This window comes from Plectropomus leopardus, chromosome 7 (genome assembly GCF_008729295.1).
Source record: "Plectropomus leopardus isolate mb chromosome 7, YSFRI_Pleo_2.0, whole genome shotgun sequence".
In the NCBI taxonomy this organism is placed as follows: domain Eukaryota; kingdom Metazoa; phylum Chordata; class Actinopteri; order Perciformes; family Serranidae; genus Plectropomus; species Plectropomus leopardus.
In genome coordinates this window covers 19,611,546-19,627,858 of record NC_056469.1, presented here as the reverse complement: position 1 = coordinate 19,627,858, position 16,313 = coordinate 19,611,546, and the positions used below count along the sequence as shown (strand labels likewise).

The window sequence follows — 16,313 nt, the reverse complement described above, 5'->3', positions numbered from 1 at the left end:
GTAATGGGACTCTTTCTATGTTGGAGATGTGAGGTGGGCGACTTAATGACTAGGGGAGACGTGGTGGGCGAGATGCCTCCATTGTGTCGCCCGGTCCATGCGAGCGTTACTGTTGCTCAGCTGGTGGAGTGCAGCACGCTGTTAATTAGCCAGACGCTCCTGTTCATCGGGAGGTGAGTGATTGACAAGACGCCATCTGTGGTCACGGTAATGGAGAGGGCAAGGTTGCTGTCTCGGTGGCCCAACATCTTTGCTGCTAGCTGAGGTTTTGTATATGTACAAAACACCTGAACTGAATGATATCTAAAGAATCTTTTTAACTACTAATATCACTAAACGCAGCATTACAGCTATCTATCTATCTATCTATCTATCTATCTATCTATCTATCTATCTATCTATCTATTTATCTATTTATCTATTTATCTATCCCTGTCTAATTACAGCAATTAATCAATAAACATGAATCCTGATCTTCACTCTGCAACTGTCACGCGACTTTTTAATTAACAGTTCTGATGCCATTTTCAAACACCTGAAGTGTGCTCGTGTTCACGGTTACCCCGTCACAGTCCTGTCTAGCATGCTGTATACTAATGCACTCATTAGCTGTGGTAATGGAAAAGTACTGGGCCTTAATAGACTTGCAACATGGACTTTGCCCATGTGAAGTGAATGAGCCTGTAGATAGTTGGTAAACAATGGATAATTAGGATAATATATGAGAATTAGGCATGCTTTGCTGTAAAGGACGTGAGCAACGGGATTTCGAACGACGATAATCAGTCATATATAATTGTCACACAAGCCTTTTATTATACTGACTCTGCAATGCTTGCAATTTCTCACATTAAATTATAATCAGTTATATATGATTTCTTCCTATTGCACCGCGCGCTCACATCTTATCTTTGTGTATTTTACATCCAGACATAAGCCTGCAGATACACAGTGTCAATAGCTGCTGAAATTGGCAACTGTGATATGATCCAGGTTACATCTCTGCCTACGAATAAATGTAACATTGCAGCACCCACTGAATTGCATATAGAGTGTAAGAGCCCTGGGGAGAATGTACGGTTAACACTTTATTATGTGGCAAAAACAAATACCAGCCGGGATTGACTTGAAAAGAAAAACAAATGATTAATTCTTCATTCCCTGGATCTGAACCGCAGCTCTGAACACATAGTTTACTGAGCTGACATTACAGCTTGCCCAAATAGTTTCAGAGAAGGGTTTAAAATCGATGCGCAATTAGGGGTGTCTTGTATCAGGCATGATGAATTATGCTCTCTGTTCTAACGCTGGTCTATAGACACTTGATCAATTCAGCTTCTGGGGACCTGGTACGGCCGGCCGGGGAGAAATTGCTCTATTCCAAAGCCATTGAGTCGAATGTATTGATTAACCATTGCATTCTGAATTGAAAGTCGGTCCGGGATCTGTTCTATGTAAGGAGGGTGTTGTAGAAAAAGCTACAGCGAATAAGCAGTACATTCAAACCTTCGTCCGAGGCTTACACTTATTTTGCTTTTCTACAGCCTTGGCTTTAAAGCACCGTAATTATTTTACTACAACAGTTCAGAAACGATGTGTGGTATCTGTCCTTACACCTTTAGAGCTTAATTACATGACTCCTGTCTGCAAAGGCACAGTGCTCTGAAAACTGTTAAATATATTTCAAGGTAATTTACAAACCATATTCCTAAAATCCATGTCTAAACATTGCACTATGTTAACAAAAAACTATATACATTCACCTCCTTTTCCAGCTATCACCCACTGATTAAATCTTATTATGAACAAAAGTACAGATAAAGTGCAGCGCTATGTTGTGTACTGTAAACTGGCACTACGTGCTTGTTATGTGAGCTCAAAACAACATCTTCATTGCACCTTATTAACAAAAATTCTGTAAACAGATCACAACCTTCAGCTGCAGGAGCCAATCAACACTTTCTCATCAGGGTGCGCCGAATGCAATTAGGGGCAGAGCAAACGTCTTGTTTAAATCACTGTAAACTCATTGAACCCCAGTCGGGTTGTTATTTATATACTTGAAGTAGGCCAGACTGTGTTTGTGATCAAGGCTATGTTAATGCTATTCATATTACATAGTGCAAACCGTAAATAGAGTGTGGTACACCTTCCCCTGGGAAAGACCACAGCGCTCAAGTTTGGAAATGCAATATAAGCGCCTGTCTGTCTTCTTCACCCTAACTGGAGGGTTCACAGTCTGGTTAGTGTCATCCCATCTCCCTCTGGCTCTCCCCTTTGGATTTGCATTGTCAGCGTATCCTCCCAGAGGCCCGTCGGACTGAGTTCTCTCTCTCGACAGCATCATCCTCTACCCTCATTTTGTGCACCCAAGAGATCTGCTGCCTCCGTGCCCACACCCTCTCCAGTCGTTCTCACTCGCACCAGAAGTGTGATACATTTACATGATACATCATGACTCATGAAAACATGTTCGTTTGCTGCTTGTTTGTATAAATGCCCACATTCTGTTCATCACCACTCCACTATTTCAAGTCATATATCCCCCTCCATCTGGACCCATTACCCATAAACCTGAACACAACATACGATGTTAATTTTTTTCTTTTTTTTTTTTTCAAAATCCACCCATACACGAACACTGACGTGCTTTTTTTTCAAACCCACATTGAGAAACATGACAGTGTGTTATTTTTTTGTCTGTGTTTTCTTCTATTTTTTGTTGTTTTTCTTCATCAAGGACAGATTATGTACATACAGATGTTATATGCCACTGACAGACCCAGTGGGACGCTGACATGGAACAGTGTACAGAATTTGAGTGGAAAACAAAAGAAACAAAAACAGCATGTAAGACCGAGAGAGGATGGAAAAAGTGACTGAGACAGAAAAAAAAGAAGCACGTACAAAACGACCTGCTCTTGTGCTTGAAATGGAATCCATCATTATTTTTGGAGCAACAAGATGCATGCACAAAGAGTGTGCTCTGTCACACAGACGACCCGACTACAACGCAGAGGGCAAGACTTTTTGAGTACAACATGTAGTGTTTTTCGATTAAGGGCCATTTAAACAGAGCTTCACAATCATTTCAGAGTACTGTACACAGTAAAAGTACAACAACAGACTTATTTGATATACCTTGTTAATGTAATTTTTTTCAGATATTACACCACAGCTTTAACCATATCTGATACCTCTTGCACAGTAGAGTTAGGGGTTATTGCTGGTTTGAAACAGAATCAAACAGAACACATTCAGACAATTGATTCAATACTGAGTAATTCCCCTTTAAGGTCGCAGTAGTAAGGGTTCAGCCGGGGTAAACTCATCTCTCCGTGCAGGCTCGTTATGGCAAATTTGCATATAGTCGCTGCATGTGAGTGGGACAGTGTTTCAGCGGAGAAACCACTGTATTGAAATATGGGCTTACCTCCCACTGTTTGTGCTGTGTGGGAGCAGTGGATGGATAATTGTGCCACAGGGGTTTGTAGTGCCCATGCCTGCATGTCACAGGTACACATCGGAGGGAGTACTGTTGCACCAAGGCAAGGTTGTCCTTGAAGCGGATTCCTGTCAGTGGCAGGATTGAGCTTGATTTATGGGGGCCATCACTGGCTGGCAGGAGGGACAGGTGGAGCCCAGGCTCCTTCACTTAGCCAGCCACAGGTAACGGCTAATTACATCTTTATCTCCCCGCGGTCTGGCCGAACAAGAACCGACTAACAGCCACGATCAGAGACTGACATGGATCCAAATCATTTATCTAGCTGGTCGGAGAGACACACACTATGATAAGTGGACAAATATGCTGTAAATGTGTGTGTGTGTGATGCAGTTAACAGCATGGCAAAAAAGAGTCCAGTACATAAACTGTTACAAATTATAAATTAGATCATCATTCACTGCCTCTGGACCTGGATGAAATAATCCCTCAGACTGTTTCAAATGCGTTTTTAAAAAGCTTGTCATGGCAAAATAGAGCACATCACTTCGAAAACTTTACATGTCTTTTTTTTTTTTTTTCATTTTTTTCATTGTAGTCGTTCAGCATGTATGACCTCTCAGAGTAAAGTACAAAAATTATTTTCCCACGCACGGCTCATTACCATCGGAATTTGTTCTTTTTTTTTCTCACATGAAATTACTATTCATAGTTATTCAAATACTTATTAACATCATCATCATCTGTACTATTATTAACACCAAAAAAGTAAAAGCAGGTAACCTTGCAGAGTAAAACAGACACAGTGCAGGGAAGGAGGGGAGGGGGAGGGAGGGAGTGAAGGGAGTATGGACTCACAACAGGAACATCTCTAACCGGTACATGCTATCAACAAGCGACAAAGATGATGGAGCCACAGCTTCGAAACAGAAGATATTGTTGTCATTGACAGTCTCTTGCTGCTTCGGAAAACTGGAGCCTAGTCGAGGCTGATGGGAGATGTCGTTCGGCGCCAGGCAACCTGAGGCCGCCGGCGTGGCCTCTGTACTGCATATATTTACACTGGGGAGGAAGACGGAGTGAGGAAGGGGGCTGACACGGAGCAGAGAACACTATAGCGATGCGAAGGGCGACTAGACAGAGCACATTGAACAGAGGGGCGGGGTGGAGGGGGCTAAAAAGGTTTGGGTAGTGAGGGGGTCTACATGCGAAACCGTGGTATAAACCCCCCAAATTACATAAAGGGGTAGTTAAGACTGACGCCGTCACCACCCACCCTTTTTTTTTTATACATTTTGACATCATTCATAGCAGCTTCACTGCTACACAGTTAAAATCAAAAAGCCATACATATGTGTGTGTGTGTGTGTGTAGGTGTGTGTGTGTGTGATCAAAGGTGACACTTCACATGGCCACCACTTGGACAATTTTCAAAAGGTCACATGACCATCAGTACCACATTATAACTATAATTTCCATAAATATCCACCATAATATTGAGACTTTATGTATCGTTTCCATAAGGCAAACATTGTAGGTCAGTCATTAGTCTATGTAGTATATTACATAAATGATCGTCCAGTTGTTAGATTATCTATTTTTCTCATTGATCACCGACACAATAATCGTTAATATACACTCTCTATCAACATCGGCCCGGTGGTAATAATGAAGGGAAAACAAAGTGAGGAAGTACCGAGTCAGACAAATCTGCAAGGCATTCTGGGAGACAAAAGAGAGAGACAGACAGTGTGTGTGAGAGAAAGGAAGAGATGTTGACAATGGTTTTGACCTCGAAATTGAATTGAGGGTGGGGGGGGGGGGGGGTTTCTGGGGGATTTGAGGGGGTAATGTGGTCGTGTGTTTGATGTAATGATTCAATGGCTCCTGGAATAATGCATATTCTTTTTGTTCACAGATCACTGTGAACAAAAAGAATATGCATTTCCTTCTTCCTTCCGTAGAGAGGGGTGGGGAGGGAGGGGTCGAGGCGGGGGGGCTTTTTTTGGGACGTTTTAGGGACAATTCCAGGTGGCGCTCTCGATCTTTACACCTTCAGCAGAAGAACAGTAGAGAGGGAAACCCAAACACACACGCTGACACTCATCCCTGCATGTAATCCGGTCCCTCGCCCCTGTATGGCCCCCGGTCCTAGAAGGACAAGAGATGAACCAAAAGAAGAGAGAAGGGAGGGGAAAAGGAGAAACGCTTAAAGTTAAAAACACAGGAAAGATTATTATTACAATTAATTAATCATACTCTGATACCTTGGCATAATTACTCATTAACATTTAAAGGAACTGTAGGCTATATGACATTCAGAGCATTAATATAGCAGCAAACCACTAGTTTGCTATGTAAAGATATAGTGGAGCAAGGACTCTTTTATGCTAAACATCAGATACAGACACAGATGAAGTCCTCTGTTCGTACTCGCTGTTCATTTTTTCTGTATTTCTGCACATTTTTTGAATGCTTACAGATGCAGATGAAATGGAGCAGTACCACCTGAGATGATGGGGACAGTGCAGCGTAGTTCAAGCAAGATTTGACCGTAAGATGTGATAAGGATATTTGGAAAAAAAGACTATCAATGAGCCCTAATAGAGTCCTGAGCAGAGAATGAAATCATTCAACCTGTGTGTGTGTTGTAATTTTAGCTTCCCTGTTTGTTGTTGTGGTAGTGCAGCCATGCATGCATGTTAGTGCATGTGTGTATCGCACTGGCCAGCTAATAGCCACGACTCTGCACCCTGCTCGCCCTACTGATATCGGCGTTGTTACTGAGGTGTAACACCCACCCTCTGGTTTCCCCGCTTTTTAAAACCGTTAGCTCTGTCAGCATCGCTACTGTTGTTAGCACTGTTGGCGCTGATAGCACCATTATCTGATAGCCAACGGAATCTGAATATTGTATAAATCTCCTTTAAGACCTCGCCTGTGCATTACAACAGTGATACAGTGTTTTTTTTTTTTTTTCGAAATTAGAACTTCATATACTATAATCAACATTTCATTTTAAGTAAGAATGACTGAGCATCAGTGTGTACTTAAAATGGGAAATTTTAAGTATGTTACAGTCATTATAGGGTTAACATGCATTAATGTTAACCACCAGAGCTGACATTTTGACTTTTCAAACACAGGTCACACTAATAACTTTACTGTTGGCTCTTTACCTTTTGGGTGTCTCAGAAAGACACACAACTGAACCCTATATGCACAACACTGACACTGAAACACCTAATTGGAATGCAGCCAATATGAATGTTATTAGTTACACCTATTTCACACGTCTAAATAACCACCATGACAGAGGGCTATCGAATTTTCTAATTTACCAACATGTTAACATGGTTAATCTCAAGTTACAAAGCCATGAAATACTGGAGTTAAATTGTTATAGGCCATTAACGATCATTTTTCTCTTGTCAAACATAAGTGAAACTATCGACATCATTGGTGTGCCTGAAAGGCAAGTCCCTGAGCAGTTACTGCAGCACGAGCACACAGCCGTCATTAATGTGATTAGTTATACCTATTTGATACGTCTTACTGACCACCGTGAGAAAAGGCCGTTGAATTTCTTTGTTTAATAACATGTATATATAGTTTATCTCAAATTACAAAGCTGTGAAAAGCTTAAGTTAACATGTTCAGGAATTACATTTTGACTTGTCTGACAAAGGCAAAACTAATAACATTTATAATGGCTCTGTTCCATTTATGTGTGCCAGAAATCTGAGCCAGCATGCACAATACAAGCAGCCTGGCAACAGGACACCTCAATGAAACGAAACCCTTATTTAGTCATCAGTTACACCTGTGTTTGACAAGTCAAAATGCCTAAAGAGAGAAAAGTCTGTTGAATTATGTAATTCAGTACAGTAACATGGTGAATCTTAAGTTGCAAAGCCATTAAATGCTGTAGGGATATCTTAATAATGGTTCTCTAGAAAGCAAAAAAGTCAACGATTTTTAATATACAATTGAGGATGGTAGATCAGGCATGTAAAATTTCATCACAACTGAAAGGACAATTGTAAGAAAACCTTAATTTACCTTCTCTCCTTCTGTTTTGTGCCATTAGGCAATCTAGTCGATTTCCAAACTGTAACCTGATAGCTTTTAATGTAACGGTGTGGAGTAAAAGCTAGCACAGGCTGCCAGTGGTGTCAGTAATGGGCTCACTGGTTGAGGGTAATTACAATAATGTGCCAATTTTGATGTGATAGTGGGTTGTTGATATTAAATGCTACATGTGGCACCTTTTAAAATGGTGAACAAAGAGGTACAAAAGCATGACGACAAAGTCGGAGGAGGAGGAGGCAATGACAGTGAGGGACAGCGTATGAATACAAATGCCACAAAAGTATCCGATTATGGTCCGATTTTCCGTGCCTGGTCCAGAACAGAAAGGGGGTTTGTTGTGTTCTAATGATGGCAGGAGGAGATTAGGAAGGAAGGAAGAGGCAGAAGGACAGATGATGGAGAGATAGGCTGACAGAAGTGGCAGCAGTGGTGGAGGAAGAGAGCAGGAAGATGTATGGGTCTGACGGCGGAGTGAGTCATTGAAGGGAGACTGGCCGAGATAATGGGTAAAGGAATGAAAGAAGAAAGGGGATAGATGAAGGACTCACTTAAGATGGTAATGCTGAATGCAGTAAAAGGGGGGAGGGTGGGTGGCGGGAAATGGAAGGGTAGGAAATCGCTCATTGGGGACGGTTAATGTGAATTGGGCTTGGAGAGAAATGACAACTTCTTGGGTAACGGGACAGAGCAGAGCGACAGTCTGTGTGTGTGCACGCGGGAATGTGTATGGACGAGAGATGGAGGGTGAGAGCATGAGTGAACGAGGGAGAGAGAAAGAAGGTAATATAGGCAAGCAAAGCTTTAATGGGGCGGAGAATAACGAAAATAGGGAGAGGGAGATAGGAGAGGGCTGAGAAAATGCTTGTGCTGTGTGCAGAGCAAAAATGAGACAGCGCGAAGACGGAAAAACAGAGTGCCATCGCATGAGCATCGTTTTGCGGTAGTATGTCACGTCTGTTTGCTAGTCACACCAGATAAATGTGATCATGCTTATGTTCTCGATGTGTACCCTGTGCATGGACCCGCATGTTCTTCAATGTGATAACTTACGAAAGAGCAGCATGCTGGCGTTGGAAGCCCCCAGACGGTTCGAGGCAAAGCAGGTGTAGTTGCCAAAGTGTTTCTCTGTCACATTGGTGAACAGCAACAGCGAGCGCGTCTTCTCGTTTTTGATCCTCAGGGTGTTGTCACTCTCAACCGGCCTAGGTGGTAGTGGTGGGGGCGCGAAAGTGAGGGAAGGAAGCAGGAAGAAGAAGAGAGAAAAAATGGGTGACAGAAAAAAAAGAGAACACCACATAACATCACACCTAGTGACTCAGCCCGCATAACAGGCTTCTTTTCTTCGTCTCTCCGGAGACAACCAAGCAACACAGTCCCCCTCCACACACCGGCTCTGTCTCACCTTGCACTAATAGTGAATCTAACAGTCCATAAATAACACACCTCCTGCTGGGGCACATTATACTCTATTAACAGCTCTCTCTAGCTGGCAAAGGCTTGTCTAAGTACGTCTGCATCTTACTTCGGCTGATGCCAAATCATCCTAACTCCCATACACTCTGTGGGACCTTTTACAAACTTGGAAGGATGGGTTATGTGTGGGTAATGGAGAGCAAATAGCTTTCCAACAAGCTAATATTTCTCCAGAGATGGCAAAAACATACATGATTACCTCAGACCTATACTGGTGTCAGAGGTGAGGCGAATGGATGGCAGCCAAGACTACGTCCACTGAAGTCAGATTGTTTTTGTAAAGATCTCATGTCCCCACTGACAGATGCAGCCAAATGATTCTGCCGAGTCTCAGCTTGTTATATCTCTGTTCTGCTCCCTCGTTTTCTGTGTTAACACCCACTGTATACTGTTGTTTTTACATACTGCAGAACTCTGTTTCACTCTTCTCATTATCATACTTTCTGTTTCTGTTGTCAGACAACTGATTGGTTTAGTGTAGTTTCACCATTTTTCAGCTAATACAACTCAAATATACACCTGAAAAAGTCATTACTTTTAAAGCAGTGACAAACCAAAGCTAGTTTTGCTGTCCAAAAGGTTGTAGGCTGAAGCTTTAACTTACATACCCATTTTACATGTATTTTTTGTACTGTCTCCCTTTACATTTATACAATAAAATGACAGAAACAGGAAAAACATAATATATCTATATCATATGTACTCAAAAGTCCCAAACCAAAATTCTGTATATGTAAGTCTTTCTCATATATCTGTGTTTTGTATTCATTTTTTATCTTTCCTTTTGTGAACATACAAAGTCCCCTCAGTTCATGCTGACTCACTCCAGTTACGAGCAACTTCTGGATACAACCAGTACGGAAGCGTCCTATTTTTTACTTGATACATGAACTGTGCTTTTCTTATTGTAAAATTCTTATAGCTCTCCTCTGTAGCATAAAAACCAGATCTTTGATTGTTTTGTATGTATTTCCCAAACATCTGTTTAAAAGAAAGATAGAATATATGTAATGAATTTAGATTTCTGTATTTTGTTTTGTGCAACATTACAATTGACTTTGACATTGTTGTCTATACATGATTAACACTGAACAAAATTTAAACTCAAAACTACAACAGCAACTGCAACATCTGTAGCGTTGTATTGTGTGATCTTTTTGTTAAGAACATCCCAAGGCACACTTAATCAGCACCTTGTTATGCCACACCTGTCTGGTTGATGCATTATTTTGGAAAAGGAGAAGTGCTCACTATCTATTATGTATATAAAAATAGTCATATTTTTACTTAAACCTGTGTAAAATGGGAGCAAAAACAAAAGTGTTGTGTTTGCATTTGTGTTCAGTGTATATGTAGTTTTTTAGCAGAGTTTGAAGTCTATCAAAACCCAGAACGCATTCATGAACTTTCTATATAAAATAGTGTAAAACAGTGATTCAGTTGAGACTCATAAAAGCTGGATGTTAACCAGACGCTGCACTGAGACATTGACTAATCGTCATAAAATGAAAGCACGGGTTAATGATGACACCTATGTGATCGGCTCCACTAGAGGGAAAGTTGTCCTCTACAGCCTCCAAACTGTGTCTGAGCGGGCCCACTGTACATCATTGTTTCAGAAGCTGGTGTTTATGGACTCTGTAGAGCATTTTTCAAAAATCTTGATTGTGTGTGTAAAAAAGCCTCTGCAGAGTGAGAACCAAAGTCAAAGGAAACATGCATTTTAGATGGAGCTTAATGTGAAGAGGAGCCCTGAACTCTGTGGCGTTCTCACCTGTGGTCATCTCTGTACCACTCAAAGGAGGCTGGTGGGACTGCCATGGCTTCGCAGCGCAAGATGGCCGTCTTACCCAAATGGGCTGGCATGTTCTTCATGTCTGTGATCATGGGGGGGTCTGGCAGAGAAAACAAAGGAGAAAATAATGGACAAACAGAAGTAGGGAATTCAGCAATTAGTATACATCAGCCCTCTCCGAAACGTAGAGCCAGGTCAGCACAGGGTTGCAGATCCCCTCCAGAGAGAGCAAAATTCAAATGTATGAATTCATACATAATAATGCATCTGAAGTATTAACATATATCATTAATACATCATTGTTCTATAACACCGTAGGTCTAGTGTGAGCTGAATTATCACCACTGAGCTGTTGTTGTGGTGCAGAGAGGAATACTTACAGTTGACTGTGACCTTGACCTTGCGCTGATCGGGTGGAGCCACTCCGTTGTTGGTGATGCATTCGTAGTCCTCAGCCTGCTGCCTCTTGATCTCTGTGATGTCTAGGAACTCCCCGTCACTCACCAACCCATCTATTGACATAAGATGTTAAGGGTCACTATACATCAAATGCAAGGTGACTCAGGCTACTGATTTATGCTTGCAGACTGACATCCAGTTTATAGCTAATATAGCTAACAGAGATCTGGAAAGGCACCAATGCACATGTCAGATTTCAACATATAGTACTTGTTCAAAAGATTTGGATGACAATCCCACGCTTCACTATCCAGGATCAGGATCAGTACTTTAGCACCATTTTTTTTTTATAGTAACATTGTATTAGATCACCCTGACCCACATACAAACTTTTAAAGATTACCAAATCTGGGTACCCAGTGCTCTTAGTGGGACTGCTTATCACGATGTAGGCAGCTACGTAAAGAACAACAGATACAGTAGTCAGTGTGGGGTCACTTTAAGTGATGTTATTTACAAAAACAGAAAACAGTATGAGGAATACAACTGTTTAATGACGTTCTTATTGCAATTAATACAAAAAGATTAAGGGAAGTAAAAATTCAAATAATTTTGTTTGATAGTGATAGCTATTTGGGGGATAACTGTATCTACTTCATTACTAAAGTGATTAAACAAATCAAGTGCAAAATATAAATATATGTAAATATATTTGTCCAATTTAGAAGTTTTTGCATTTTGATCCTGAAATCCACCCTGAACCCACGTTTCTGGTGGGACCTGGATAATCCAGATTTTTTGGATTAAAAGTATCCCAATCCTACACTAATCCTACTAAAAGTTTGGAAGAACGCATGCTGAAGGTTTGATCCAGGTCAAAACCCAAACTGATTATATGATGTAATCTTATTGCTGAATCCTTTTTTTTCTTCCTTTGAACCATCCACTTTCAGGATTTGATCCCATCTGTTTGCCAAAGTCTAATCAAATTACTTGAGAGCAATTGGGCCCTTGAAATTCTCTCCAGTACTAACATATAGTTTCATATGGTGAAAATCAATGTCACAAAACAAGATTACACATAAAATACGCAAATCATGGTTCACAATCAACAACACATCCTAACTCTTAACTCATCAATTATTGACGCTTATCCGTGGCCCTGTACACTTCACAATATGACGTCCCAGGTACCCCTCCTGTGTCAGCTTTGGATGCTCATGAATGGCATGTCAATATATGCTTTTTTCATGCATTGTGTCTTTTCCCTGTTTTCACAGGGAAATAACAGCTTCTGCATGTTGAATACATAAAGTCATTTGTCTTTTAAATGCATCATTTTCAAAATAAACTTAGAATGTTTAGTTAAAAACTTTGTCTTGAGGTTTACATCCTTTGGTTTAGGCAACAAAAACATGTTTAGGTTTAGGAAAAAAACATTATGGTTTGACTTAAAACATGTGTGTTTCTAACTAACTTAACGCAATGTCACATACATCACGTGACATTCGTCTGGCATTGGATGCTACATTTACTCACACATACCGCCGCCAGAGACTGCCTTAGTGTGTTGTGTTCTGACAATGAGGGCCACTGACGAAACAACAGTGTTGGGAGTGAGACTGGTTTGTAACGAGCAGTTTTATATAGTCAAAACCTTTCTCACTTTGTTTATTTCTGATTACAAATTGCTACTTGGAATTATTTATTTTGATGACAGAAAACAACTCAAATCAATGAGAAATCAATAAGAAAAAGATCCACTAAAACATATGATGACACTGAATTATTGACAAGTCCTAACAAAATATCTGTAATCAAGTAAAATTGATTATGTTTCTCTCATATTTGTAGCATGACCCAAACTAAGGGCCTCAGGCTGGTTTATTGAGAAAAATAATGGTCAGTCAGTGGCTTCTTGTGTAGATGCAAAGTAAATAAACAGGATTTGACAGCAGTGACACCATTACTTTTACAGTGTCAGGGGAAATTGTAAGCTTTTCTTCCAGGCAGCGGACACACCAGGGGGTGGTGGTCTGTTCACTACATTATGCACTGAGAAGAATATTTGGCTGTTATTTGATGTTGACAAACTCCCAGGTGCCCCCAAAACAGAATTAGTCAGTCTAGCACTTTCACTCTTTTTCCTCAAGGCGACAAACAGCCACAGAATCTTTTCAGAGGGGAGAGTCGAAGGGACGGGCTACAAGTTATTGCTCCTTCATGTGAGGGAATGGATGTTGGGGGTGTTATTGGATCGACAGCAGCGGAGAGAGGAAGAAGAATGAGTGTGAGAGTGCACCCCCCTCCTCCCTGTAAGTCTTAGCAGCCAGCTGTCTCAGAGCCTCCAAAACCATTAGGCCTTTTTTTCCTCCCCTTTACCCCATTAAAGAAGTCAGACTGTGGAACACGACATAATATATAATCTCGCCACTAACAAGGAAATCCAGCTCTTAAATTGCTGCTCACTTTTCCCTCTCAAAGCCCCCCTAAACATACACACAACCACTGTCAATCAGTGGACCTTTACTTCGACTCACAAACACCCAAACGGCGCCCGGGCACGTTTGTGAGCAACACCGCCGCAAACACACACACATACACACAAAAAGGCGCTAAACGCCATGATTATTCCTGTCAGAGATTAGCGCGGCGGTTCTAATTGAAGATTATACTGGAGGATTATTAGTGTGGCTACTGAGCTGGAGACGATTATTTGCAGCTGCTGCGGCAGAGGCTGAGCAGCGAGCGACAACCGCTGTGATGGCTGCTTGTGCCACCCGAGCAAGTGTGGGCAGGCGCTGGGTGCTGGGGTGGGTGAAATGTTATTCACTCATTCCATTAGTTTAATAAATATAGCTCTCTTGTGACATCTCTGTCAAGCAAGCAGAGCACCCAACATTGCCAGAGGGGGTGGCTGAGGGTGTGTGTGTATGTGACGGGGGGAGAAAGATAAAATCAGACAACTAGCACTGGAGAAATTACACACAAGGCTGTTACAGATGACTTCCAAGAAATAAAAAGGACAAAGAAAATAAAAAAAATGAGAGCGATCGTGCTAGAGAGCGCATTACAGACACAGAGAGAGTGGTAATTTGCAAGAGATACCGAGCAGGACGCTGAATGAGATACACAGATATAAAGATAGAAGAAAAAAAGCAACATTAAGTGGGAAATGGAGAGATGTCAAGTTGTGTATTTGATGTAGTTGGCTCTTTCGTGGACTTTTCATCCTCAGCACCTATGTGTGATGTAATATGACAGTGCAAAGCAGCCCTCTCACTCTCCCTTTCTCTCTCTCCCCTGAGATCTCTGGACTAGCATCGCACACCTCTCTCTACTTTGGTGGGAGATCATATCTGACTGCAGCGGGCCCCTGGCACTCCTACAATGGCCTGTAAAATACATCTCCATCAACCACTTATGGCTTTTGAAGGAGCCTGACTCCTGACCACCAGAGATAGTTGGATTGCACCTATGAATGAAAGGAGGGGAAAAAAGGATCAGGGGTTCTGGCTTGCCCTACAGTAAGACTGTGCTCTATTTCCCCAGCAGTACTTTGAGCCTGACTAGATCATCAGGGCGCTTGATTTCTCGGCTCCTCTTATCCATTTCCATTACAAAAACTACTGTCCAGGCAGAGAGGTCTGATGTCGGGTTAAAACAGAGAAGCACAGACAGCCTGACAGACTGTACAACTGTTCCTTTGGAAGAGTAAAGGGCTGGCCGGTGTGTTAGTTGACTTGAATGAAGCTACAATAGAGTTTAAACCTCCTCACACATGCCTGAAGTTACTCCATGGCCTCCTATTCAGGTGGTTTACTCCAAACGCTCTCTCACCTATGTCGTCATGTATTACTGCTTTGCAGTGGAATTTCGTGTCTTCATATTACATTCCAGGTATCCTTCTGCATCTGCTGTTTAGGTTCTGTGAGGCCGCTACCGTGATGTCAACACAAATATGTGGGATTATGTTTAGGTTACAACAGCACTTAACAGCCAACGCCAGGATGTCAACAAATGCACATGCTGGCACAAGTGGTTAGGATTAAGCGGCAAGAACCCGGATGGTTAGGTTTAGGCCGAAGAGGCACTTGGTGTAGATGTAGAAAAAACCTATCACATTCAGACGGGAAGCGAACACTGGACTCCTGCATGAAAGTCCAGGATTTGTCAGATCCATCCTCCACCCCTCCTGCCAAACATGAAGGGACCTTCATGTTAGGTCTTTATTGGCAGTATTTCAATCTGCTGTATGATCTGGACATACAGGCTCTGTCCAGCCGCATTCTCAACTGATGCCTATGGTCCATTTATCATGCTGCTGCGGAAGGTGTCGTCTAGGAATTAAGCGGCGTGTAATGACACTGCAAAGGGCTCTGTCCAGCTGCGTTCTCGGCTGACGACGTCCAGCGGCATATCATGGGGATGAAAAGAGTGGCTTTTGGCGTCTGAATCTTACACCTTATTTGATCTTATTTGATGACTTTTGAATGAGAACAATAATGGATTTTCAAATCCCAAGAAAAGATGAAAAACAACAATCGTCTGTGTAGCTAGGGTCTGATGTATCCTCTTAGCCATAGATCTCCATGTTTATCCACGCCGATATTCAGGCTCTTCTCATGCACTGTTTGTATGTTTTCCTACAAAATGTAATGGTCAAAAATTCATACTTATCCTGAGTAATCATGAGCTAGTGATTTGCGCATAACCCATGTACTAGCCTAAACACAGGAACTTTACTTGCCTAAAACTAGCCTCCATAACTTTGCATCAAGTACATAACGTCGTTTAAAGGGTGCTAATTCATAGGATATCATACAAACTGTTATTTAAGGATACGTCGCATTGAGCCAAAGTTGCACCATTGACATGCTCTTTCATTATCATAAACACGGGAATTGCATTATATTTTGATTTAGTCCCACATACAGCGTCCTGCTGCTCTAAATACTCGCTTGTGTTAAGGCTAAAGTAAACCTTAGTTGGTAAATTTTCTTAAGAATCCACTGCAGGTAAACAAAAACAATCAGTCAGAGTCAAGCAGTTTCTAACGCACCTGTCAATCATGTTGGCCACTGCTCATGAATTGCGGTCAAACTGTCG

At 41.7% G+C, this 16,313-nt stretch overlaps 1 protein-coding gene across 1 annotated transcript in view; it reads right to left on the bottom strand.

The window, feature by feature from the left end:
* Nucleotides 1-5,404: 5,404 nt before the first annotated feature.
* iglon5 (IgLON family member 5) overlaps nt 5,405-16,313 on the bottom strand; it is a 111,782-nt gene continuing 100,873 nt past the window's right edge. The window contains exons 5-8 of the mRNA XM_042490323.1: nt 11,186-11,317; nt 10,785-10,905; nt 8,588-8,739; nt 5,405-5,596 (exon numbers count right to left, since the gene is read on the bottom strand). Coding sequence (XP_042346257.1) covers nt 5,493-5,596; nt 8,588-8,739; nt 10,785-10,905; nt 11,186-11,317 — 509 coding nt within the window. The 3' untranslated portion in view covers nt 5,405-5,492. The remainder of the gene's footprint in view (nt 5,597-8,587; nt 8,740-10,784; nt 10,906-11,185; nt 11,318-16,313) is intronic.